The sequence below is a fragment of the Aulonocara sp. 'chitande type north' Nkhata Bay genome, linkage group LG20 (genome assembly GCF_057382095.1).
Source record: "Aulonocara sp. 'chitande type north' Nkhata Bay isolate Kocher_YH1m ecotype deep benthic linkage group LG20, A_spYH_male_GT1.1, whole genome shotgun sequence".
NCBI classification, from domain to species: Eukaryota; Metazoa; Chordata; class Actinopteri; order Cichliformes; family Cichlidae; genus Aulonocara; species Aulonocara sp. 'chitande type north' Nkhata Bay.
The window spans coordinates 21996098-22023933 of NC_141363.1; the positions used below are offsets into that span (position 1 = coordinate 21996098).

General features: G+C 40.3%; 1 protein-coding gene across 1 annotated transcript in view; it reads left to right on the top strand.

The window, feature by feature from the left end:
- plxna3 (plexin A3) overlaps positions 1–27836 on the top strand; it is a 140956-nt gene that overhangs the window by 64944 nt on the left and 48176 nt on the right. The window contains exons 7-8 of the mRNA XM_086276859.1: positions 19292–19432; positions 25891–25991. Coding sequence (XP_086132985.1) covers positions 19292–19432; positions 25891–25991 — 242 coding nt within the window. The remainder of the gene's footprint in view (positions 1–19291; positions 19433–25890; positions 25992–27836) is intronic.

Consider the following 27836-nt stretch of genomic DNA (forward strand, 5'->3'; position numbering starts at 1 on the left):
CCTCTCTCCATATACAGCGGATGAAACGAATACTGAACACGTCACAAATTCTCAAAGTGAATATATTTCTAAAGGTCCAGTTGACATGAAATTATCTCCAGATGTCTGTAACGATCCATCCAATCCACACACGCAAAGAAATCAAACCATAGATGTTCGTAAATAAATTAACTTCTGTGTGATAACGAGGAATGACACAGGGGAAAAAGTATTGAACACATGAAGGAAGGGAGCAAAAAGTCTTGACAACAGCTGAAACCTATCAGTAATTAGAAAAAATCCTGGATCTTAGTGCAAATTAAATCAGCTGGTTCAGTCCCCACGGATGGCCTATAAAAGGGTGTCTCAAGACCTTTGCAGCTTTATTGCTTCAAGACACACTTGGGTCATTGGTTAGCCACAGCCTGTATCCACGCTCACCACTCAAGACATTGCTGAAGAACAAGCACGGTGAAGTTTAAATGTTGCCGATCACCCGTAGAACACTAGGAGACAATAGTCTGGTCAGATGAGACGAACATTGAACTCTTTGGATGCCACGATGCAGCATTTGGAGTTCAGAGGACTGCATATCACCCGCATATGAGCATAGAAAGAAACTCCCTCAGACAGGCTCGGAAGAAAATCTCGGCCCTGTTCTTACTGATTTAAGGACCAGCTGGTGTTTTTGTTTTTATTGGCCATAAATTAGATTAGAGACAATTGGCAGTTGCTGTGGCAACCGAGAAATCATCCCTAAACTTCTCCCTCTGCCTCTTTTCTTTGGTAGCAGACATCCAGTCAGTAGGCACCCTAGATACATTTGATAACTTGGGATGAACCTGTAAAGGCACCAAAGCAGGTTTTTTAGGTTTTGTCAAGATAGTAAAGACAAAGAAAGCTCTGCTATGTCAGACTGTTTTCTGTGTATTAACAGAGCCGAATGCAGCGTTGCCCTTCACTAACCCCAGGAATGCACTGGACGTGGGTCTGGTCCAAACAGCGTGTTCCCCAGAGATCAAGATTACAAAAGATCATAATATGAATCTAAAATAATACATGAAATAACTTTATTTAGCTTGAGGTACAATGTTCAGCTTCTTTCAGATGAGATCAGAGTTTTTATACATATAAAACACAAAGTTTGGGAAGAAATACAATATCTAAACTCTAAACTGAAAACATGAAATCTAAAGAACTAACAAATTCAAGTTAACTTAAGATGTTGCAACAGGATGCCTGGTTGCAGTGCAGTCAGCTGTGGTCATGTTAAAGCTGCTGGTGTCAGGATGAGTGCCGTTTTTAATGCAAATGCAAATAATCGTCCTCACTTTGAGTTTCAGTTTGAACTTGAGCCTCCTCTGGACAACAGCCACTCTTCACTCATGCTGCTTTCCTTCTGCAAATAAACAAGAAAAGTCCAAATAAACAGACACATATTTTGGAGCAGGAGGATGTTTAGCTGCGGTGAAATTACATTTTTTTTTATCCATCTCTCCTTTCATGTGTAGCTGTGCTGCCATCGTGTCTCAAAACACCTAAAAACTATTTAAAATTATAAATAACACAGCATCTCCTCCATTATTCACAGAGACCTTTAAAGACAACATTACCAGAGAAAAACAGGCCAAGAAAAGCCTGTCGAAACCAGCTCCGTTTTCCAATGAGCCTATTACCGTGCAGATAACTATCCCTGGATTACTAGGATACTAGGAAACGTGATTTTTCTCGGGCAAGTCGACCCTTTTATTCTGGTTTGTAGTCACAGAGCTACTGCATGACCACCACCACCTGCCCACCCTCTCTCTAATAGGCTCTAAATGGATCAAGGAAAACAGGCCAAGTCTGAAGCCTGGGCTCAGATTTATGTCTCCGCCTGGACGAGCTGCAGCTGTCAGAGGCCGGCCAGACACTCATAAATCGCCTCCTTCGCCTCAGGTTGTGTTTTTGTGCTAATGTGCAGTTGTTTGTCTGTTTATGTACCCCATATTTGTGTGTGTGTGTGTGTGTGGGGGGGGGGACTTTATCCAGAATCCGATGTGCTTTGGTTTTCATAGAGGTGTAGCTCAACCGTCATGTGCGAGTTCTGCGATAGAGGAGGGTGGAGTTTGGCGAGCACGAATCAACGATGTGTTAAAACATCAACTTACAGTATGAACCATCTCAGAGTGCTTCCAGATGTTCAAGTTAAAAGCAGATGTACGATCCACTTCTGTGATGAAGTTTAAACCTGCTGTCACTTGTTAAGTCTTTGGCTTTCGGCTGTTTTATACACTTATATAATTAGTTATATAACTTCTGTCACGGTAATTGCAAGTTTAAATCTTTCCACTGTTGGAAAATGTAATTTTTTTCTTTTAATATCTGAAAGTAGCTGTAGTTTCAGACGTTTCCACAGAGAAAGATCCACTTTCCTCATGGTAACTGATTATTATATAAATCAGTGGGCAGCTGGAACATTAACTTTAGAAATGCAACTGGCATATACCGCTCATAGTCTGCTCATTTCAGGCTCTATATTTATGTCCTGGAACTCCACTAGAGTAGCCCTGCATGATTCACAGCTTACAAGAAAAAGTTTAAGCCCCCCAGTTCCCCAGCCATTTAACTTTAAGGGCATCCTCCCTAAAAGGCTACTGTCTTCTGCTTGGCAGACAGCGGGAAGCCTACCAAAGGGCTGCACCAGTGTTTGTGAGCTGCTCTGCTTATATTTGGTGGGGATGCTGTGTCTGTAATAGATAAATATATAATGTTTGAAACAAGCAGAGAGAAATAAAACAGAAACATCAGAAAGAGTCAGAGTAGTCCAAACCCTGGGCTCTAATGACAGTGTTTTATATGACTTGTCGACAGTACATAGATAGATATGAAATATAATCTCAATGATTTAATGTAGATAATGACAAACATTCACTGTAAACAAAGATTTAAACATCCACATTTAAACAAAGAGGCTCATAAAAATGAGTTTTGTTTCAATAATACTTTATATTGTTATACACCTGATCTACAGATCACAGTGTGAGTATACAAACGCACAAAATCATCACCTGTACAGTGATTATATGCTGTGATTCAAAGACTTTGTCAAGATGTAGAAATAATTTCTTTATACTTTACAGAGGAGTAGTGCTGTTATCTCTGAAAGCTGTTCAGTCGGCTACAATGAAACCTTTACCAACACTGCTTATTTTATATCAGGGAAAAATGTTTTATATCATATATATATCATATAGTTGATGTTATTAAACTAACATTTAAATGTTTAAATTGCTGTTGGGATCTTTGTGATAGTTAAGGTGACTTTTTATATAGACCAAGACGTTTAAAGTAATAATAATGTAATTTATTATGGTGCTGTAAGGAGTACAGAGAATAGGCGCAGTTTCTATGCTAAAATGTAAACCTTTAATGGTTTGGATTTACTACGTTGTCATGTGTCAATCAATGATCTTCTTCACTCCTGTTGGTTATCGTTTGAGTTGTACCCCTCCAAACTGAGATTAGTTTCACTCTGTATCACTTTTATGATGCTAACAGTAATTTTATGTCATACAGATCACAGAATTACAGTCTTTGAGACCCTTTAGCATGCTAGCTTTCATAGAGATTGGCTTTTAGGATTGTTAGCACAACATGTTAGGCTGCTTTATCCTTTCTGAAGTCACAGAGTGAAAAGACCCATAAAGTATATACACATCAGCGCTATGCTGGAAATTTAGTGTTATTAGTTTTTCACTTTTCCTTTCCTTCGGTGTAGAGATGTAGCTATAATTTTTTTTATAGGAAATAACTGCAAAACTAGTGTTGTTAGCTTACTGTAATTAGTTTAAGCTATTTTGTAGCTGTGCAAGTTGGAGGAGACAGCGGTCCACTAAAAGCAGCTGGTGTTTGTTTCTGCTTTCTGAGGAGGGAAAAAAACCTGTTGATGGCATGTGCCCACATGCTAATTAGATGCTATATTTTTACACATATGGAGTCCATTTGTAGGAATAAATCACCACATGTCAGTGTGAAATTTGACCTGTTTTTGACTGTTTTTTTTGCTATAATGTGAAAACACGTGGGCCTGTTTGGGAGCCCATATTATAGCAGAAAAAATGAAAGCCATGGTAGGAGCAAGACCAGCCATTAAAAGTATCAAAATTGGTCCCTTTTAAGGTTTTAAAGTGGATTTATGTCCATTTACTCACGACAGACATTAGAGATATTTGTTTGTTTAGTTAAATTAGTTCCATTAAAAGTTGTAGAAGCATCAGTTAGCTGGGCCTATTTTTAACGGACTCGTGGACGTACTGATACTTCAGATACTACATGAGATCACTGTGATACCAAAGAAAACTTCAAGTTTTTTTCCTCTTATTTCTATGTAGATTTATGGAGGTGTGTTCTGGAGAGATGTCAGAGATAATTATAGCCCCGGAAGCCGTTTGCCACGCTGAATCTAAAAATATATGTTTCGTGTGTGAGATTGAGCTGCGACTCTGAGAGGGGGGAGGATTTCTGACTCAGATCTGCTTTGAGCAGGTCTCTGCTTTGATTTGTAAGCTCCACAGACAGAACAGAGCTTCCCCTGAATGTCATGTATGTTGCTGAGTTTTTCGGTCAATTTACTTGCATTTACAGCAGCTTAATCTCGCCTGAAAGGGACACAAAACCCAGTGCGTGAGACATTTCTGTAGGCGACAGGGCGGAGGTGGAGGGTCTTTGTCTCGTAATCCGTCCTTGTAAGTGTGTCGGCTGTTAGTGTCGGTGTGTCGCGGCGCTAACGGGTTTGAACCTGACACAGAGCACAGTAATGATTTACTTTGTTTACCTAACTGTTTGACCCCCCCCCCCCCCCCCCCCCCTCCCCTCCCGAGTGTGAGTGTGTGTGTATGGGTGGGTGGGTGTGTGTGCGTATGTTTAAGGCAGTATCCAGGCCTTTTTCCTGCGCCATGTGTGTTTCTTGTAATTATTTAATGCAGTGACTTGCAACACTCTCTCTTTTTCCCCCTGTTGTAGCTGCCATAGTAATAAATGCAGATGTTTAGGAGGCACCTCTAAACACCTGGGACCGCTTTGGGTGTGTGTGCATGTTCTTACACATGTGTCTTTGTGAGGACTGCATTTATTTATAGACCTTGTGAGGACATTTGTGAAAAGTGAGGACATTTTTTGCTAAACAGACCCATAAATTTTGGATTAATTTTGTGACTTTGTGTCCTCGCAGGTTGATAAATGAATCACTGATAAATAAATTTCATGAAAAAAAACCCCCACACAGTTTATCACAGCTGTGTGTGTGTGTGCCTCACCTTGGGGAATGACTTCATCTCTACCTCGCTTTTCTTTTTATCTCTCTGCCTTCATGACTGTCCTCCTCACCCCTCCTCTCTCTCTCTCTCTCTCTCTCTCTCTCTCTCTCTCTCTCTCTCAATTTTGTGCCCCCCCCCCCCCCCCCCCCCCCCCTCACTCTCTCACGTTATTGACTGTGTTTTAGAGCAAAATCCATAAAGTTTGTCCCAAAGGGCACGTTTTAGTGTGACGTCACGAACAGACACAGTAAACCAGTGTGTGTGTGGTCTGAGTGAAAAAAGCCTGTGAGTTATTCTTTGTGTGTGTGTGTGTGTGTGTGTGTGTGTGTGTGTGTGTGTGTGTGTGTGTGTGTGTGCGCTGCCCCACCCAGGCTAAATCTGAGCACGGTTAGACTCCTGAATAACACATATTTTTACACGCTGTACAGTATCAGTCACTTAGTTTGAATCTCATTATCTCGCAGTTTGGGGACCCGGGTTTCTTTTGGGGACAAAAAGTCCTGAAAAGGAAAGCTTTGAGTTGGAAGCCTTGGTTTCATGTTGGGAAGGTCTCTGTAGTGATGGAAACGCAGCTCTCTCTATCTGTGTTTGTGTGACCTTTGATGTTGCAGCTAGCAAAGCAAGTCATTAATTAACGTCTTTCCTAATTGGAGGAAAATGAATAAGTAATATTAATGTCTTGGTTTGATGTTTCCACTGAAACAGTTTCCTTATGTTTCATCACCCTGAATCCATGGACAGACATATTTAGCTCAGTCTTACCTGAATCCATACTAACAAGCTCTGGGTCTTGTGTCTCGTCAGAGTGAACAGCTAACATCTTTCATTACCACAGAGACATCCATGAACCGAACTGGTGTCCTCCCAGTGTAATCTAGGGATAGTAATTGATCTATATAGGCATTTTAGCCTGGTATGTGGTGGCTGACTCCAAAAAGAGTCGGCCACTGCAGATTCCCATGTTAAATATTCAGCTTTACATCATAAAAAATATTTACAGCTCCACACAAAATAAACCATTGGCCTAATCAACAGTTTTTCCTTTCATAATCACTCTGAGATTTTTTTTTAAATAACTCATCCACCTGGATAATTGCATTAGGAGTGTTGGATCTTTGACCGACATATCCCAATTAGCTTCAATGGCCTCAGCCATTACTCTGAATCATGAAACTAGGACGACGGCTTCACTGTGAGAGTGCCGTTGGAGTCTTTTAGAGCATTTTATCTGAATATATTACAGCTTGATGGTGAACACACCATCCAAAAAACATCGTCATTCCCTTTTGCTGAGTTAAATTCTCGTAACAAGTCTGATAATCATCTAATTCCCCGTCATATAATCCTGTGCAATGTGCATGTATAGTTTGTGTATGCTGCTAGCTAACCAAGTTTATTAGTGAAAAATGAACACTCCACTCGTTCATGAAATAATGCTTTTGGTTTGAATAAACCAGCATTGCAGTAGCCAAAACACTAATGCTGAACCTCAACATGCATCATAGTAGTAGTAGAATCCAGCCGGCTACCATCAGTCCAACAAACAACAATTGCGGATATATTTGGATAACTTGTTACTGAATACTGACAGTGGTCTTTGTGCAGACAACATGTCCTCACAATGTCTAAAAGACCAGAGACTTAAAAACAAAAACAAAGCTAAACTCCTTTACGGTTGCAGTTTTAATTTAAATCGTGTGATTTTCAAAGTAAATTTTGACTGGGATGGTCTTTATGTTTATTCGTCATTAATATTAAGAGACTACAGCCCATGAATACAGCTTATTAAATTATAACTTACACTGCCTCTCAGATAAAAGATAAATGAAGCTGCATGCAGAATAAAATGTTGGACAGTATTCCACGTTGTTTAAAACACATTTCTTTTCGTTGCTTTCAGATTCAGCTATTATTCATCATTTATATTAATAAGTGTTTGATGTAAACATCTAATTGTTGGTTTTTGGTAGAAATGTTGTCAAAGTTTTAAAAGAACCAGAGAGTGAAAGTGACACTTTTATCAGTCTCTGATAAAGCAAACTGAGCTGATAACACACGCTGTCAGAATGGACAGCAGCAAATACTGCGTCCATGTGAACAAGCAGACGATTACTGCTGAGCAAACACAGACGCTCAGCTGGACCGGGCCTCGGAGCTGGATGATGGACAGATGCACAGCAGCAGGTGGATGGCACAAGCTGAACATTTGTCTTTGTGAGGACCGCTGTGAGTTTTAGACATTGTGAGGACATGTTGTCCTTCGTCTGGGACCTTGGGCCTCATTTGACATCCAGTGTTGTTTAGAGGGTAAATGTGAAACTCTGGTGCAGAGTACGTAAAAGAAATTCTGACCTGGATTAATTTATTTGTGGACATGAGAGAGCAATGAGAGCTAAATCAGTACATATACAATCAGGATTTTCTTTTGATTGCTTGTTTTAAATGGATAAATATTTACAGCAGCGTCTAAAGAAGTAAATATTATCAGAAAATGTCTTGTCGAGTTTTGTTGCAAGACCAAAAAGAGATAAATCCCAGTGGAGGATCCTATTACTTTTTATTTTTCATCAATAAATAAGAAACCAGAGCTGTACAAATACTTAGAAACTTTTGGTTTGGATTTTTTTTTTCCCAGCATAAAGTAAAAACAAGCTAAAAACCGAAGAGTTTTTATTTTCATATCTACAAACTGACTACTTTTGGCTTTGGGGAGGCTTTTTTTTTAATTTTTGGAGCATATTTAGTATTTATGTTTGTTTTAAGGGTTTGACTTGGACTCCAGGTCGGGGACCAGAGAATGTCTGATGTTAATAGCGGTCCTCACAAAGATGTATGCCATCAGGTTCTTTGATGTGTCGTTTACATTCCTGTGCGATCTGCTCTGTGTCACGCAGAGACGCAAACTCGCTAAACTCTAAACACTCTGCAGCTCTGTCGTCTGTCCTGTGTCTTTATCTGTAAAACATACCTGATACATTGGAAGATTTCCAAATCCGGTTCAGATTTGTCCTCGATGAAGTTAACAGAATGTCTTGATGCATGCTCAGTCATCCAGGTAAGTCAATCCCAAAAGGTTGATTCTGTTCATCTGGACGTAGCGGAAAATGTTTCGTCATTCATCCAAGTGACTTCTTCAGTCTCAGCTGACCGCAGGTTTCCAACTTATAAACAGTACATTTGCATCATGACTGAAACCAGCACCACTGAAGCCCACTTGTGCAAATGTACTGTTTATACGTTTGGGGAAACCTGCAGTCAGCTGAGACTGAAGAAGTCACTTGGATGAATGACGAAACATTTTCCGCTACGTCCAGATGAACAGAATCAACCTTTTGGGAAGTTAACTGAAATTCAGATGACAAAGAAAACTTCAACATAGACGTTCAGACTTGGATGACTTGATGATCAATGTTAACTGGAGGCTTTGACTTGAATTGTTCAGTATAATAGATAAAGTAAGTTGCATGCAGAAGAAAGACTTAATGGAGATGATTAGCTTAGTTCCATTTTAGTTGTGGACACACAACCGAGGTAAATTAGCAGATTTGTTTTTAGTTATTCTTTCTCTGTAGGGGTCTGAGGTGATTACATCAAGAGATTTTGTTCTGAGGTTTTTGTATTGTGTATGGATTTTTGTACTCTCAGGGTTAGATGTTGTCACGTGTCCGATGCCACTTCTGGTTTGGATTTGGACACTTTGCACCTGTGTGTTTACCAACCTGCTGTTAAATATTCAGTACGTTTTAGCAGGTTTTTAGGATAAAATGTAAAATGCACACTGCAGAAACTCAAAATCTTACCAAGTATATTTGTCTTATTTCTAGTCAAAAAAAATTACACTTAAAACATTATAACATTTCAGTGAGATATAGGAGCTTGTTTTTAGACAGTGCATCTTGCATCTTGGAGACTTTTCACTTGTTCCATGTAGTGCAGCGTACGTTTGACTTAAAGCAGTCACTGCCTCTCCAGTGGCCTACAGTCCTTTAGGTCATCAATCAGCTGTTACATAAACATTTAGTCAGAAATGATCAAACTTCATTTTAGGTGTAGAGATATCTCAAAAGCAAATGTTCATATATATACTTTTCCTGAGTTAACGTTACTTGGTAGTAACAGACCAAATGAGCTGCATATACAACAAACAGTTGGACTTTAAATGGCCAGATATCCAGTGGCAGTTCTGACTTGGATCCTTCCCCCCGCTGCTGCTTCTCACTCCCACCCCCTTTTCTTTTTTTTGCTTTTGCATCATCTCTTTCTCTCCTTGCTACCAGCTGCCCTACATATTGAAGGATAGATATCGTTGCATCACCACAGGCAACAGAAAAAATATCACACACACTGCAGAAAAACACGGTGCGCACACACATGCCGTCGTACCATGCACGCGCACAGAGGTGGATTAATTATTATTCGGTTGCCAGGGAGATGATGGAAGAATGAGCAAATCTGTCAGCTCCCCAAAGAGACTGAAGACTCTTCACACTTCATCCTCTCTCTCTCTGTTTATTTCATTCTTCCACTCAATCCAGGAGACTTGCGGGTGGGGGAGGGGATATACGCGGGTATATTATCTGTTATAGCATGTGTAATTGTTACCATGGCAAAGATAATGCAGGCTTAAAGGGGAGAGCGCTTTTGGGCCCTCACGGGTTTGTTGCTGGGCTAGTTTCCATCATTTCTTGAACAATGAGTTGATTAAAACTAACAGTCGGTGACTAGTTGTTGTTTTCAAGCTCTGCAGAAAAGTAAAGATATAGGAGCGATAAATCAGATGATGTTTAAAGATGATGTTGGTTGAAATACAAACTGTGATTTGTGTGAGAGGCAGACAGAGCTGAGTTTAACCTGCAGTGGAAGCTTTGACTTGACTTTTTCTAATAAGATGACAAACTGAGCCGAGTCCAAACCTTAAACTTTGTACTTGAACGTTAACCTAACGTTCCCTCTGCATGCACCATTAATCACGTATAATCTCAGGCAAATTAAAAACTACTACACCTATTAGGACTGTTCCCCCCGGACACTCTGGGATTTGTTCTCTTTGGAAGTACATTTTTAACAGCCACTAAGGTTGATTAACGCTTTGATGCACGAGTGACTGGACCCTACACTCGTCATTACTTGGATCTGAAATCTTCTCGTCTTTGGTTCGGCCTTTCAGCTCTTTTCCTTCTGGCTTTTGTCAACCCACACCTTTCCGTTGCTTCGTTGATCCGGGTTTGCAGTTGGGAACCACCTTCCAGTCACCTTCTCATATGTGGTGTAGCTTTGAGAGCTCAGTGAGGAAAGCTCGTCATGCAGTGGTGATACCAAACTGTTACAAAGCATAACAATAGGATCTGCTGTGAACAGATAAACAGAGTTTGGGCTTTGGACTAGCATGTGGTGCATGTAAAACTGATGGAAACTTAAAAATCCACTGAACTTCCAAAGGATCTTATAAATAACTTCCATCAGAAATGTGCTAATTTAAGTTTTCTGTGCATTAGTTGCAGCTAATTTTGTTGCTTACTGAGGAAATATGATTTTAAGACTCACGGAAAAAAATAATCCAGTGTGTGTGTGTGTGTGTGTGTGTGTGTGTGTGCCTGAGGGCTTAAAACCATCAGTTGGAAGTCTTACTATTATTTGCTGTGTGTGTGTGTGTGTTGGGGGATGGGGGAGGAACTAATGAGCTTAAGTGCCTCCCCTCTGCCTGTTTCACCCTTCGCTGCTCTTCCTCCTCCTCTTCCTCCCTCAGGGCGCGATGGCTGACTGAACAATGTTTAGTGTCCGTCTGAAGGAGCTAAATGGATACGATGGCCCTCCTTCACACACTCACGCTGTCTCCTCCTCTTGTCTGATCTCAGGTCAGAAGAATGAGGCGACAACATGATTATTTTCCATCTGAAATTGAGTTTCAATACTTTTCGTGGTCATTCGTACACCGGCTGGAAGGCGTGATCGGCCCCACTCGGTCTAAAGAGACACTTTGATGGTCCTAACGCTCTGCTATCTTGTTGGAGGTGCTAATGAGCAGCTTAATTGTTTTCTGATGGAATAATAAAAGATGCCACCATTTTTTCTCATTTTAGTGCTGGTGTCTTTCCACGCTGTAACGGGCAGTAACTCCAGTCAGGCTTAAATCAACAGATTTCCAATAGAAGTTCTGACTGGTTTAGTAAATAGCCTCCATAGAACAGAAAGGCCTTTCTGAGTGTTATATTACAAGATTTTTCAAATGTAATATGTATAATTTATGTTCCTGTTGAGGATGTCATATTATTCCCAGATTAGTTTTTAGGAAAATCACTGAACAGAGTATTCATACTATAGATGAGGTCAAATGATTAGAAGGGCTTAAATTAGCTGATTTTTAAAAGAAATTAGAAGAATTAAAAAAGCAGCTCCACATGCAGATCATCCATCCTCTTCAGGGCCGCGGGGGGCTGGAGCCTATCCCAGCTGTCTGTGGAGACGGGGTACACCCTGGACAGGACGCCAGACTGTAGCAGGGTTAACATAGAAGCAGACAGCCATTCACACCCATGGGCAGTTTAGAGTTACTAATTAACCTAACCCCACTAAGTGCATGCAGGAGTACCCGTAGAGAACCCGTGTAAACACCGGGAGTACATGCAAACTTCACACAGATGGTGGATTTGAACTCAGGACCCTTTTGCTGTGGAGCAACAGTACTAACCACTGTGCTGCCCTACATGCAAATCAGTCTGAGGTAAATCAGGAGATCGGTCTTGGATGTCTTTTACTTCACAAAGTAAACCTAGCCTGAATCAAGCCACAGACGTTAAACTAGAACCTAAACTCAGACTATTTCTAAGAGGAATTTAATTTGCAGAATTTGTACCAATAATATAGAAAATGATGTCTAATTTTCCAACGTTGCGGAGAATCCCAGACACACACACTTTGTGTGACGGACCGAACGGCAGAAACTGTTTCCGATGCAGCAGTCCGGTCTAAGCGAGCAAACTCAACGCTGAAGCGCTCTGTTATCGGGTGCTTCAGTTTCAAAGCAGAGCTTGAGCAAAACATGATTTTCAAATTTGTCCACATTAGTGAGAACACAGGCTGAAAGGAGAGTCTGCAGCGGAGAAGCAGCAGCAGCTGAATGAAACTTGAGCGTAGCATGCTAACAGACCTGCTGCATGTTTTTGTGTGTCTGTGTGTGCGTGCTGTAGGGAAAGTAGTGCAGGTGTTGAGTTTCAGGGTGCTATAATGTGTTTGTGAATGAAAGAGAGAGGCAGACAGATTGAATGAGAGCTGAATGAGTCTGTTAACAGACACTAATGAGTCTGACAGAACGAGGCTGCCTTTAGAAAGACGCTGAATTCAAGGTCTCTACCAAAATAAAACACACATGCCAGAAAGGTGACACATCAAGAGAAGGAAAAATGTTTGTGTTTTTAATGAAGCGAAAGAAATGCCACGAGTGTCTGTGAAGAGGAAAACTCAACGCTAGTCTGTGCAGGTTTAACTGTTTTCTTTTTCTTTTTAATACAAGACAGATAAATACTTTATTCATCACGACTCCAGTGAGATTTCATATTATCAACACGAGTTAATTTAGTGGTTTTTTGCATGATTTTAAATCTTACATCAAAAAATTTCAATGAAAGTCTCACACAAGTTTGTGTAAAACTGGGTCAAAGGATGATCAAATGATCGACAATTTAAAAAAAAAATAAGAAAGAAACAACGTCAGGGTTAAAGCTGCACTAACACAAACAATACAACACCACAACAACCTCTCTCATCTGACTCGGAAACAGCATCAGACTGAGCTGCAGACACACAATCACAGGAATAACACATCTAAATGTTTCTACAGGAGCCCTCAGGACTGCCAGTCGATGTGGCTCCATGTTTAAAGCTTTAAATCCATAAACAGCACGAACTTTTACTGACTCTCAGTGCGATCTAAACTGTTTCTGAGAGTTTAAAAAATAGTTGACAGTTATTTTTTACTACTTATGTGCTTAGTTACACACAGAGAGACACACAATTCCCATTGTGGTCATTAAACTCTAGAAATGTTGCCGTAATGACCGAGATGATATAAAAAGATGAACGTAGCCACCACGATGTCACTCTGCTGCCTTGTGCAAAAACAAGCTGCATCTATAAACAGCATGGCTGAAACCCACACACACACATCCTGACTAATTATGCTGAGTTACACACTCATAAAATACTAGAATTTCACTCACTAAAAGCGGAGCTTCTTGGATGGCCTGCTTCATAAAGCAGATCATAATCTTAGTTAGATAATACATGAAAACGTGTCTCCGGAGCCACAAACACGGTTAAAAAGTTACAGTTTAATGATACCAGGATACCAGCTGCCACGCCCCGACTCATGTGACTCGTGAAAGATAAATAATCCAAAGGACACAAAACAACAAACACAAAAGTTCGACATTTTAACATGGTAACCTATTGGGACTGACTCACTTTTGGAGGCAGCCTCAAGTGGCCATCCTAGGAACTGGTTTTATTTTGTTGTATTTATCCGCAAAACCTTAAAGGCCGGTCCCTGAATGTATTGTTGGGGACCGCTGGATGGAAACTGATTCTGACGTATAGTCAATGCTATCAGCCTTTAAATTAGAGCCATGATGTTGGTGGGAGGATGCAGTCAAAATTGGATCTGCTGCTGATAACACTGTTTTAAAAATGAACTAAAGAAAAATGTGCACATAGGAATAAAGCTGCCATCATACTGTCAGCTTTCACTGGAAGCTCTATGTCACATATAGCAATAGAGTTGAACTATAAACCTCCAGAAACATAAATACACACTGTACACACACACAGCGTATTGGATGCAGTAACAATAATTGTTTTTAAATGATGATTTTAAAGCAAATGAATGGATCTGTGGAAACAGAGTTAACATGAAGTCAACAGACTTCCAAGAGGAACTTTTGCAATATCTAAATAAACAGGGGAAAAAAATTAATCGTATGATTTTAAAATGAAGTTCTGTCATGAATTTATAAAAGCTTTATGTGGTCCTGTGTGTTTGTGTGTGCAGCTGTAAATGCACACGCTCAGAGTCGGTATTATCAGTAATAGAGTCGGTTTATCGCAGATGAACCGGCAGCTTTACTCTGTCTCCCTGCCTCACCATCGGGCTGGACCACACGTTTAATACTTATTTCACACACACACACTGATACACACACACGGAGGTATTGCATTACAACGGAATTTCAGGCAGCTGGCTGCAGGCCGTGTGTGTGTGTGTGTGTGTGTGTGTGTGTGTGTGTGTTTGGTATCTGGTTTCCACCATTCGCTGACCAACTAAGCAGAATAAACAGTGAAAATGAAAAATTGTGTGCGTTTAACAAACTGAAACGGCAGCGAGCGGCATCAGAGACACCAGGAGGAAGAGCACACGAGAGTTTAATCAGCATATTTTCCAATGGAAGAAACAAAATGCAGAGTGAGAAATGGACGTCCTGACTCGGATTGTGTTGGTTAATAATTCACTGGCTGCAGACAGGCTTGCAGAAGGATGTGAAATCAGCAGGTTTTCTGTGGCAGTTCTGACTTGGATGTTTTTCCTTCTTTTCCGTACAGGCTGGAGTTTCAGTGTCGTAGTTTCCAAAAATCAGGATGGCTCGAACTGCGTTTCAGCCACAAAGACAAACAGAACCCAATCACACTGCAGTGATTAAATGGTGATCAGCGTCTGTTAAATAAGAAAGTTTCCAGTGGGAGTTGTGAATTAGATCCTTTGGAGGGAAAGAAAAGCAGAGAAGAAAGACGGAAGAAAATGATTTCTCGTGGAAATTCTGACTGTGAGTTGTTTAGAGGACAGTCCTGTTTGCATTTCCTTAAATTAAACATTTAAGGAAATGCAACATTTAACGGTCCTTTAGAGAAACAGAAAGAAATCCCTAAAAGTCAATTTTCCCGTTTCTGCCTGATGTTGTTTTTTATGAAAGAGTGAAACACAAAGACAGTCGAACACTGTAGTGTCTGTTAGTTCTGCCAGTTTCCCTCGAGAGTTCTCCATTTGATAGCACCTGATGGATTAATTACTACATTTCTAATGGAAGTTCTGATTTACGTTCTGGGGGGAAAAAATCAGACATCTTTCTGTTCGATTGCTTTAAATCAGCGAGTTTTGAATTGGAGAAGCTTTGTGCTGAAGAAAGCCTTGATGGCAGTTTAAGTTCTGACTAGAGTGGAAAGTTTAGACATTCATCGAGTCAAAAGGGCTTGAAGACAAACGTGAGTTGGATTGAGCTTTAACCTCCTAGGACCTGGCGTCCACATATGTGGACATCATCACATTTTGGGTTGTCTAGACCAAAATACAACATTTTGCTCTACAAGGGCCTGATATCCACTTACGAGGATGTTATACTCCGAAATTTACAACACGTCCTCATATGTGGCTCTCATTTTTCTCAGAAACAAAAATCAGGTAAAAAATCAGTTAATTCTTTGTTTTTACATTCATCAGGACCCAATCAGCCCAAATAGCAAAGAGAAAATAAAAATGCGTCACATGAAAGAGTTCAGGTCTTAGGAGGTTAATACGAAAGTTTTCATTGCAAAGATTCACAGCTGGAGTTTGGATCATTAAAAAAAAGAGTTGATGAGCGTTACATAAGCAATGTTTAATAGAAGTTTTGAACTGGATAAGCTTTGCGCAGCAGAAAGCTTTGATGATGGTGAAATCTGCATCTGCCTGTTAGAAGTTCTGACTTTGGGAACGTTTAAAAAAAAAAGAGAAAACGGCTCGTCCTGGAAAAAAAATGACACGAGCAAATTTCCAGTGGGAGTCCTGATAGTGATTATGTTACTAAACAGTGTGCGCGTTCCACAGGAATAAAAGCACTCGACGACAGTTCTGACTTGGACTGATGGATTTTAATAAAGAAATTACACTTGATACAGAGATTTACAGCTGAAGTTTTAAATCAGCAGTTTTCCAAAAGACGTTCAAGGATGAAACAAACCAAGAGCTTGGTTCATTAAAGAAACAAACAGACTTGTTATATCACGGTTTCCTGATTCAGAGTTTTGAATCGTATACATTTTGCACTGAAGATCGACTCGGCGACGGTTAAATTAGTATCTTTTCTAATGGAAGTTGTGACTTGCATCTGAAATCAGGTGGAAACAGCTGCTGCTGGGCGTTAAAGCCGAATCTAATTGGATATGTGATTCAGAGCTCAGCTGGACATTCGAGTTTGTTCTCGTCACATGATCCTGTTGGTTAATGAAACTCGGAAGGAGTGCGTCTGTCAGCGCGCACACACACACACACACAAACACACACATTCGTTTCCCGAGACTTGCTCAATCCACAAACTTCACAGTGAAAGTTAACGATTTATCTTAATGGCACTTTTTCTGTCGAGTCCCCACAACGTGAGTAATGCTCATCGCCGAAGCACACCCCGGGGCAACACAATACGACAGACGGATTGTGTCTCTGGGCGAGAGGTCAAAGGTCAGAGCGAGGCTGTGTGGGTGAGATCGCGACCTCGGGCTGTGCTCAGAACAAAGCAGGTGTTGACGGTTTGAATCCAGCCGGGAGTCACGAGTCAAAGGTCACTTCCTCTGTCGCTCTGTCACTCCCCCGTCACGTCTTCTTCTCCTCTTTCTCTGTTTCTCTTTCATCTTCTCCTGTTTACTTCTTTTCTTCCTCATCTTAATTTTCAGTCTCTCAGATTTACGATTGCTGCTCGTTGACGTTTTTCATTGGTCGATGTCATGTTTGCTCCAGCTAAGAAAAAGGCTGTTTCGGAAAATAAGGCAAAAATTTGACTTTTGATGTGTTTTGTGGAAAAGGCTGAAAGATTCAGGATCATGTTCGCCTTTCTTGGCACGAGACTGGAAACTGGTGGAAACCAAACTGGTGGCCACATCCCCAGAGACCAGCTCCAGCTTGTTAGTTTCTTGTTTTCTGGTAAAAACTCACCTGAGAAAATGAAATTCAAAGATTTTTCTGAAACAGGTCGGTGTTTGTGTGGAATGTGTCAATTCATTTTTCTATAGATTACACCTTTAAATTCTATTTTACAGCACGTGTGTGTGTGTGTGTGTGTGTGTGTGTGTGTGTGTGTGTGTGTGTGTGTGTGCGTGCATGAGAGAGAAATTTGTGTTAGGTCTCTGTCTGCTGCAGTGTCCTACTTTAACGTCTCCTCCCTCACTCTGCTATGAGTGTGTGTGTGTGTGTGTGTGTGTGTGTGTGTGTGTGTGTGTGTGTGTGAGAGAGAAAATCGGTGTGTTTCTGTAAAACAGGATTGTGCAAGTGTGTATTTGGTTGTGAGTCAGACCTGCTGCCTGTGTGTGTGTGTGTGCAGCTCGTCAGCTCTAATTAAGCTCGGCCTCTTAACGAGCAGACAGCTAATTAACACACTAAGAGAAGCACACACACATTTGTCCTTCATCACACGCTCTGGTTTCTTCATCGTTTTTGTTGCTATCTTTCTTCTTTCCTTCTTTATTCCCTACCTTTGCACCCTTAAATCCTTATGTCTTCCTTTTTTGTGTGGTTTACTCTTTATTTAACTTTTGTCCCTGCCTCCTCATTCATTTCCTTGAATCTTTCCACTTACTTCCCTCCTGTTTTCATTCCTTTTCTTTTCTCTATATTTTTGTGTTTTTCTTCACTTGTTCCCTTCCTTCGTTCGTTCCTGTTTTATTTCCCTTTCTTTCTCCTCACTTCCTTTCCTTACCTTGAACTCCCCTCAGATCTTATTTCTCGTCTGTTCTGTGATTTTAATTGTCGCTTTTGTAATTTTCCATTTTCTTTCCTTCTCTTTTTCTCTCATATAATTTTTTCCCCCTTCTCATTTTCTCCTTTTTTTTATCCCCGTTTCCTCCCCCTCTCTCTTTCCCCTCTCCCACTTTTACCCCCCTCTTCCTCCTCTTCCTCTGTGGTGTTTTTCTGGGTCAGACAGAGGGAGGGAGGCGGGAAGGTTTGGGGAGATTTGGGGAATCTTATTTTAGTCGCTCCACATTTTCGAGCAGTGTGTTTGTCTCCTCATCAGCCCTCTGCTGTATTTAACTTTACATGCTCACCATCATCATCACCATCATCTTCATCATCATCATCATCATCTCTATTCAGTGAAATCTAATCCCATTATTCGCTTTTATATCTGTGAAATGGCAGCTTTTTTTTTACATGGTGCTATGAAACAGTTCAACACTTTGCATTAAGTGTGAGCCACCCTCACAGTTGCCGGGCAGATTTCTGTGGATATTCAAAGTCACCAGAGCATGAAGCCCAATGAAAAAATTCTTGTTGCATTTGAATCTGTGAATTTCCAGTTGAAGTTCTAAACAAAAGGAAAAATATAAAAAAATAAAAAGACAGATTTTTATTTCACGCGTTCGGTATATGGAAAATATTTGGAACTGATGAAACTGCAAATTTCTAGTTGAAGTTTAGCTTTAGATTGTAGATTTTCCAATAAATTATAGAAATAATATTTCTTTAAAGGAAAAAATGATTAAATTTGGTTTGTAATTGATGTTGTTTTGGATTTAAAAGCATCTCCACTTTAATTCTGTAATTAAGAGTTAACTCAGATTTTCAGTGGAAGTTCTGACTTCATTGTTCTTGTTAAAAAACTGTATCTCTGCTACAAAATAGCAAAGAAGGTAAATCATTAGATTCATTGTTGGATTTTCAATAGAAAGACTTGTGGGTGTTAAACTGGCGGATTTTCAAAGCGAGTCTGACTTTTTTAAATGAAGAAAATCATCTTTGTATGGAAGACCTAATTAAAAGTTAAATTAGCGTATTTCAAATGGAGGCTCTGGTTTTTCACTAGATAAAGAAAAATAAATTTTCTGCATAATAAAAATCTCTGTGTTATTGGAGGAGATTCCAACGGAGGTTTTGACATAATTTTCTTTGAAAATTGAAAATAAAAGTTTCTGTTTCTGAGTGATTTTCCAGTTTGTTAGCGTTTCTTATTGTTTTTACAGGTAGGTTTTTTTAATGATCGTCATTCCTTTTGTGTTCGTTTCAGATCCGCGTGGATGGGATCCCGCCGCCGGCCGAGAACGCTTTGCTGTATGAGACAGTGACTGTGGTGGAGGGCAAGCCGATCCTGAGAGACATGGTGTTCAGTCCTGACCATCAGTACATCTACCTGCTCAGTGACAGACAGGTAAATACACCTGCTGAGCCCTTACACGATCAGTCAGAGAAACGGTCACGAGACTCTTCTCCGTTCGTTTGTCCCTTTTATTTCTTCTTTGAATTTTACAGCCCAAAAAACACAAAGCTGGCGTGATGGTGACGCACCAGATCGGCTTGTTTGGGTCACCGTGAACATTTCATATTAAATGTTTATACAGAGATTTCGTTGTGACGCTCTGACATGATTAATGTTTTCGCCCTGCATCACATTTTTGGGTTAATCTAAGAATATTTGTGCTCGAAAGAATTTGATCAGCAGATTTATAACTGACCTGCATTTTAACAGATAAGGAAATCAAAAAGTCCTGACTTAGATTCTCCCTGATTCAGAAAAATAAAATCCTGCACAGAAGAACGACGTCTGAGGGTTAAATTAACAGATCTGTAATGGAAGTTCTGCTGGACAGAACTGTGAAGATTTCCAGTAAATGATTTTAGTGAACTTTTACTCACCCAGAGAAATGTATCCTTGTATAATAGAATTACTGAATAACCTAAAGAAAATGAAAATAACAAGCTAGATCAGAACATTTCCAACTGCATTAAGACTTTTAATCATTTAGTTGTCTTCTAATCAGTCATGAAAACAAAGAAAAGCTTGATATAGATGAGATGAGGAAAAGCAAATCTGTGTAAATGGAACTAAATCAGCAGATTTCCAGAGGAAGTTCTGATAAATATAAAAAATAAAATGCTCTACAGAAGAAGCCGTTTTGTTTCATGTTCAATCATCAGATTTTCAATGGAAGTTCTGCATCGAGGTTTTCAGTAGCCAATGAAAAGAAAGAAAAGGTCTGTACACAATAAAGACCCATGAGTTGGTTTTTAGTTCGTCAATAAGGGTTCCAGTCATTAATTGGGGGGGAAAACATGTTCTATATAGAAGAAAGCTTCTGAGTGTAAAATCAGCAGATTCCTAATGGAAGCTTTCCAGCAGCTAATGAAAAGCAGGGAAAGTTCTGCACAGAACTCATGAGGATTAAGTGGGCAGATTTCCAACGGACTATTTGGCTTAAATTTCTTGTAATGCAACTTCTAGCGTAGGTTTTTCAAAAGTTGCAGAGAACAAAGTCCTGCAGAGAACAAAGCCTTATGAGCATTATATCAGCACATTCCCAATGGAAGTTCCTCATTAGGGCTTCCAGCAGCTGATGTAAAAAAGGAAAGATTCTGCACATTTCTGTCTTTTTGATAAGAAAATGAGCCCAAAAAATACACAGCAGGTCAGTTTATCAGAGGAGCTGCAGTCATTTACAGGGGAGGTTACGTGTGTGTGTGTCTGTGTGTGTGTGTGTGTCTGTGTGTGTGTGTGTTTGTGGGGTTGCCAGAAAGAGAAATATGAATTGTGTTGTTTTAACATCTGCAGACAGGAAGCTGAGAATATGAATATCGCTCAGCTGGCGCCACCACACACACTGTGTTTCTGAGGGTGTGTGTGTGTGTGTCCCATGTTAAAACTCTCATTGTACCACTGAGAGGAAGCAGAGACGAGTTCAACAACTGTTAGTTCCTGTGCAGCTGAGGGGAGACACACACACACACACACACACACACACACACACACAAATGTTCATCTTTGTCCATTTTCGAGCTGTGATGTCAGTAAACGACTGTCAGAACGTCCCAGCTCCTGCAGGACCTGAGCTCCTCTCCATCATGATGAACACAGACAAATATTAAATGATGTAGCTCTGGAGTCAAAGAGACGTTTTTCACACAATACCTAATACAATATGAAATAATCACTTCAGTCAAGGCATTTAAAGACGTACATCTAAAAAACTCTGGAAAAAAACTCTGGAAGTTCTACATCAGTGAAGTAAAAATTTATTTTAAAAAAATTCAATCAGGGTCTGATTTAATATATTTTGATTAAGAGAAACAGAAAAGTTATAGGAAACAATTCAATAAGCTGATTTCCATTAAAAATTAGTTTTTTACAGAGACACGTTTGTTAAGTTGCTGATATGTTCAGAATCAGTACATTTTTAAATGCAAAGATGAATAATTTCTGTGACAGAGCAGTCGATACTGTAAATGAGCAGTTTTCAATAAATAAAGATATCAAAGACAAACATCACTGTTAAATAAGCTGGTTCTTAAAAGGGATTTCTGACATGATGTTTTTTGATGAAAGAATAATCTGGTGATAAACAGCCAAACAACAAATTGATTATTTATCTAGTCCATGATTCCCAAAGCATGGACCATGAAATGCCCATCCATCCTCTTCCACTTACCGGATTCAGGGTCATAAGTCAGTGGCGGGATACAACCCCAGTTTGTTGCATGGTTCAACAGAGAGACAGACGACTGAGTTTAGACTCCGGGCAATCTGACATGTGCGTCTTTGGTCTGTGGGAGGAAGTCAGCGAGAGCGCACACGGGAAAAACGTGCAGACCGCTTTGGATCAGGAAAGAATAAAGGAGTAAAGAACGAACCTCAACATACAAATCATCAGAACTTTAAAAAGAATCAGTGAAAAGAAAAACGTGTGACATCACCACAGTCCTGTTTCCATTTATACTGGTGCTTGAAACACACCAGATTGGCTACAGTCTGCTGTGTTATCTGGTTGTTAAGTGATGACGTATGAACCCTGCTTCCGGGCCCAAACTACTCAAGCGGAGTTTGGACCTGGAAGCAGCTAATGACGTCAGACTTAAAATGCGGATTGTCTGGAAAAGGAGAAATGCTCAGTTCATCATGTGAGGTCCCTCAGCAGCCTCGGCCTATAGGAGTATGAGATCAGACTCACCTGATCCAATCATAACTAAATGCTTTATCAAGATAGAAAGTTAAAAGACTGATCTAGAATCAGTAGAGAGGCAGTCTGACTGCTGAATCCAAGCTGGTTCCACAGAGGAGAGACCTGAAGGCCGAAGGCTCTGCCTCCCATTCTACTTTTAGATATCCTGGGAACCACAAGTACGCCCGCAGCCTGAGAGCAAACTGCCCTACTGGAATAATTTGATACTACGGGGTCTTTAAGAGATGATGGAGAGTGATTATTCTGGACTTTGTATGTGAATAGAATAATTTAAGGTCCTGTATACATTCCAAGTGTCCTGAAGTGTAAACACTTGAAGTACAAACAGGTCAGATGTGCAGTTGTATTTGATTAGTATTCAGAGACACAGGCGCAGTCCTCGGCTCGTTCTCTGCCTGACACTGTTTCACTGCAGTGTTACATAAACACTCGCACACATTTACATGAGCTTTCAGCAGCCAATCAGAACTGCAGGCTGGCTGCCATACGAGCAGACAGACTCGACCAGTTTGCGATCAAACTGATTGTTTCTGTCAGTGCCACACCTGCAGCAGCTGCTGCATTCACAGACAGCAGACAGGATTCCCAAACAGACACTCGCATGACCTAAAAACACTTCAATCCTTATTTCATTAGCAAAAAAAAAGTGTTGACTGAGATCCTGCAGTGTTTTCAGCTCCGTGTTTTAATCACGATTCAGTTTAGCCGCTGTGCCGAGAATTAAATAAACATAAACACGAGTAAACACATCTAGAGGAAGATGAATTGCTGGTGTTATTAGCATTCTTACAGCAACCATCCTGCATACATCCCACCTTATGTTCAGTGATACGGAGAAATGCAGTTTTCCAGAGGATGTTTTTTTGGAAAGAAATTCATCTCTGAATTAAAGATCTTTGTAAGAGTTAAATCAGCAGATTCCCAGCAAAACTCCTGACTTTATTCTTTTTGATTAAATAAAATAAGAAAACACACACACACTCTCAGCGACTGTGTTTCCATGGACATGAGTATCTTTCATGAGCTTTTTCCTGTTTTGATCATATCATGAAAATGAGGTTTACTTGAACAGGACCTAGTCTGCTCATTTCCAGCACATTTTTATTCTTGATGTCTCCTAGAGTAGCTTTGCATGATTCATGATAATCCATGATCTCATGCCTTGGCTTGCCATAACCTCACAAAATCTTCTTGTTTTTAATCAACACATTTCAAAGTAAAACCTTTTACTCTGTTTGAAGTTTGCATTTTCACAGTCCAACTGCCACTCCTGAGCAGGTAGGCTGGTGGTGGGCTTAATGTCATTTTTTATCATTTTCATTCAAACCCAACTCATCTCTGACAACTGTGCTGTGCTTTAATTGTCACTTTAGGCACTGAGTGTCTGCCTTAAAGCTGTTTTTCTTTGTTTACTGCAACACATTACTGGGGTTCTCCACCAGTTAGGTGGGTGGTGTTCCGGTCCAAGTGCCTTTGGGCAAGACACTCAAGATGCCCAAAAAAAGTCCCAGTAAAAACAGAAACAACAACAGTTAGAAGTAGAACATGAGAATGACATAAATGTCCTCCTCACATTTGTCTGTTGCTCTTGCCTCACCAATCGACCCATTGCTGTTTGGTTTTTCTTCTTTTTAAAAAGTAGATGTATTCATACTGTGAGACACTTACTATAACTATACATATAAATATGGGGCGGTGATAATAAATGACCCCACAGGAGCTTGAAAGTTACACATGAGGTACTCTGGGTCAGCATATCCAGTACTTCTAGCGTCACTGTTTGTGACCACTGAGTGCTGTTTGTTCAGATTCCTGTGATGATACCAAACAAAGTGTTCACAGTTCTGAATTTAATAATCTGACATTCTTGCGACTGTCAGTCTGGAAGACTTGCTTAACTTTTAAATCAGCAGATTTCCAGTGGAGGTTTAGCGCCGGGTCCTTCAACAGACAAAGGAAACAAAGAACTCTCTACCACTGAAACCTTAAATGGATTTGACTTTGGCTGACCTGTTGGAAAACCGATGTCTTGTGACCCACAACTTGTTTACTTTACCATTTACCAAGTTCAACGTTGCATTATAGCATATAACTAGTTTATTACAGGTTCATATGCTGCTTGTGAACACGTAAAATAAGGATAAAAATAAGTGTTCCGGGAGTTTCTTCTCATCAGTTGGATTTCATTTGCGTCAGCATGATTTGAACTCCACATATCAGTGAATAAACAATGTGCACGGGGCTGTATGAGAATGGGAACCACGGCGTCAGCAGCTTTTAGATGAAGTCCGACGGAAACAGCAGCGTCTCTTTAAGAGCAACCTGATAATGGGGTCAGAGAGGAGACAGGACCGTCTGTGCGAGACAATGAATGTATTCATGTGTGAACGTCTGAATGAGACCAACAGAGTTATCACTGTGTTTACTGTCTCCCTGCTGCAATGGCTTCTGGGTAAAAGATACGACACACACATGCTTGTATTTACGTCTTTGTGAGGACCCGAACTGACCGTCTCTGTCTTCACTTTCTCAAACATCCATTGTTTTCCATCTTAAACTGAGATGGCGAGCAGCTCAGTTATGTTCACTTGTGTTTCATGTGCTTTCAGAGGCATTAAGTGATTCAAGGCATCACTGGTGATCTAACCAAATGTTTTTTTGGGGAAAAAAAAGTTTTTCTAGGAAAAAGAAAATTTAGCCAATTTTTTTTCAGCTGCCTAAAAACCTGATATACAGTTTGAGACCAAATCACACAGGAAATAAAATTGTTGAACATTCAAGCCTCAAAAACACATGAACAAAAAAAACCCCACCTTCAGAAAACGTCCCCACTTAACAGAAATCTAATCTAAAGACAAGGAAGCAACTTCTAAGAACAGCGTGATGACCTAATTGTCCCTCGTTACACATTTAAGATAAGAACTTGAAAAAGGTCCCCACTTTAAAAGAAAGTCTCTTCACTTTTTGAATTGTTCACACTTTTTGTAGTAGTGTCCCCATTCTGCAAAAATGTCCTTATAGTCTTCAGATATAATAAATTTACATCCATGTATGCCCATTTTTCAAAAAGCTTCCTTCTCTCAAAAAACTGCCACAAATTTTTCCCCAGATTCATAATAATGTCCCACATTTGCCAACAATGAGTCCACACTTGGCTTGCCTCAAAATGTCCAGTAAAGTACAGTAAAGTCCAATTTTTGGTCCCCACAAAGATATAAATACACGCTCACACACAGAGAGTTCACAAAGTCAAGAGAGTGTGCTGCTTTCTCTGGCTGTTAATATTAGCAGAAACCCACTAAACCACAATGAGATAATACCCGTCACACTCACTCACACACTCACACACACAAATGTGTGATGTAGGAACAGTTTCAGTAATGTCTCATGTTGCAGTCATACAATCACCTAAATCAATATCAAATCGGTTTTTACACATTGACGTCAGTAACAAACAGTCAGCAGAAGGTTCAGAAACATTTTCTGACGCTGAAATCAAAAATACTTGAGTGCAAACCTGCCTTAATCGAACAGTTTAGCAAATTCATATCAAATACCAACCCAGTTTTCATTCTCAGGTACCTGCCCATGTTTCTGCTTTAAACACGACTGCTGGTGGACTTGGTCACATGTCTGGTGTGAATGTTTGTTTCAGGTGAGCAGACTGCCGGTGGAGAGCTGTGAGCAGTACAGCAGCTGCTCAGACTGTCTGGGATCAGGAGACCCTCACTGTGGATGGTGTGTCCTCTTCAACAAGTAAGGAACGAACTGCTCCTGCTCTTCTTCTGCTAAAACAAAATAACAGCTTCGTCTCTCATTTTAAAATGCACCCAGTAACAGTCTGTGCACTGGTAAAAGCACTGAGAGAAGTAAATAGCATTGATTGTCTCCTTCCAAGCACCTATGAAGGGGTGAGACTTAAATAATGCAGGAAGTGAACAATCAGTTCTTGAAATTGTTGTGTTGGATGCAGAAAAAATGGCTGTGTGAGGATCAGAGCTACTTTGCCGAGGGTTAAATTGTGATGCTTAGATGGCAGGCCTTTAACGCAGTCCGTGGGGTGCAGTAGTTAGTACCTACAAAAGAGGTCCAAAGAAAGAGAACCAGTGAACCATTGACAAGGTCACGGTGGCTGAAAGCTCATTACGTTACTGTAATGTGAACCGTTTAGTGCTTGGTCTGATGAAAGGTGTCGGAACATACAATGCTTCACAGCTTGCTGCATCTGGAGTTGCATACCTGCAGAACGGTCTCTTGAGTAGCCGTCATGACCCCGTGCCTACGGCCTAAAGCGGCTACAGCCGATGGTCCGGTCTCATGAATCACAGTTTCTTTGAGATTCTGTGCACAGCCAGGTGTGTGCTCCGTCTCCTGCTTTCCTCTTTTACACCCACCCCAGCATCTGGTTGCAGCAGATGTTGGAGATCTTTCTGTTTTAATTTTTTTCCTCCCAACGTTTGCCAACTAAAGTTGGCAATCTATGAGATGTTCATTGTTGTGAAAAGTGAAGACAGCAGAGGAATGTGATGCTCAGTTTAATGTTATGCTATGAAACATTGCTTCCTGGCATCCATGTAGATGTGTTTTCGACATGTATGACCCAAGGGCCAACTGAGAAATTAAGCTAATGCCAAAGTGTCGAAAACTTGAAGTGGCTGCATGAGGCTGTCTCCAAAAGTGAGTCAATCTGCGTTTAGTCCCGCTGCAACAGCATTAACAAGCACATTTAGAGCCTGGTACAAAATACAGTTTAGGACTTTGTGTAGAGTTTATGTTTTTTCCACTCATTCACCTGGATAACTGACAGACAGGTGACCAACACAAACAGCTGAAGGCCAGTGCTAGACCTCATCCACGACTGTAAGTCACAAAAATAGAGCTCTTCACTGTATGTTAGATCATTTTTAAAGGCCTAAGTGGCTGATACGATGGTACAGACAATCAAAGACGTTGGTGCTTTAGTTTTTGTGAATGAACTTTAAGTAATTGTTTTAATCTCTTGTTTAGCACTAAGGGTCAGATTTACTAACACACCAAACCGGTGCAAACTGGGTTTTGGTCTGAAAAACGTTTGCATTGTACTTTTCACTTTTCAAGTCAATAACTGTTTTTCCTTTTATCTTATGGTGTGATCTCCCCAATCTTCAGCAGCTGTATTTAGTAATATATTTAGTAGTATCTAAGTGACATGATGCACCCACCACTCTACAGATATCTCAGAAATTATTTGGTGAACATGGCAGAGTTTTAGGTGGTCTTAGCCAAAACATCTATGAGATGTGGTGTAAAAACAATCCACAGAGATGCTTTTGCTACTTCCAGGACTCAAAGCATGTAAGATCTTAGTGTCTGATACCACAGGACACCTTCAGATGTCTGTGAAGTCAGTCTTTTGAATGGTAGGAAATTATTTTCAGTGCCATTAATGAGACCAGCACAGGTTTTAATGTTGTGGCTGATGAGGTCAAATGAAGATCTTGACTCTTTAGACATTTTAAGTTATTTTATTAAAGCAAGCAAAAGAAAAAAAAATGCTATTTTTAAAATTATTTGCTCTACAAAATCCTTGGAATATCTCAATTTCTTTGGGTCCAAAAACCT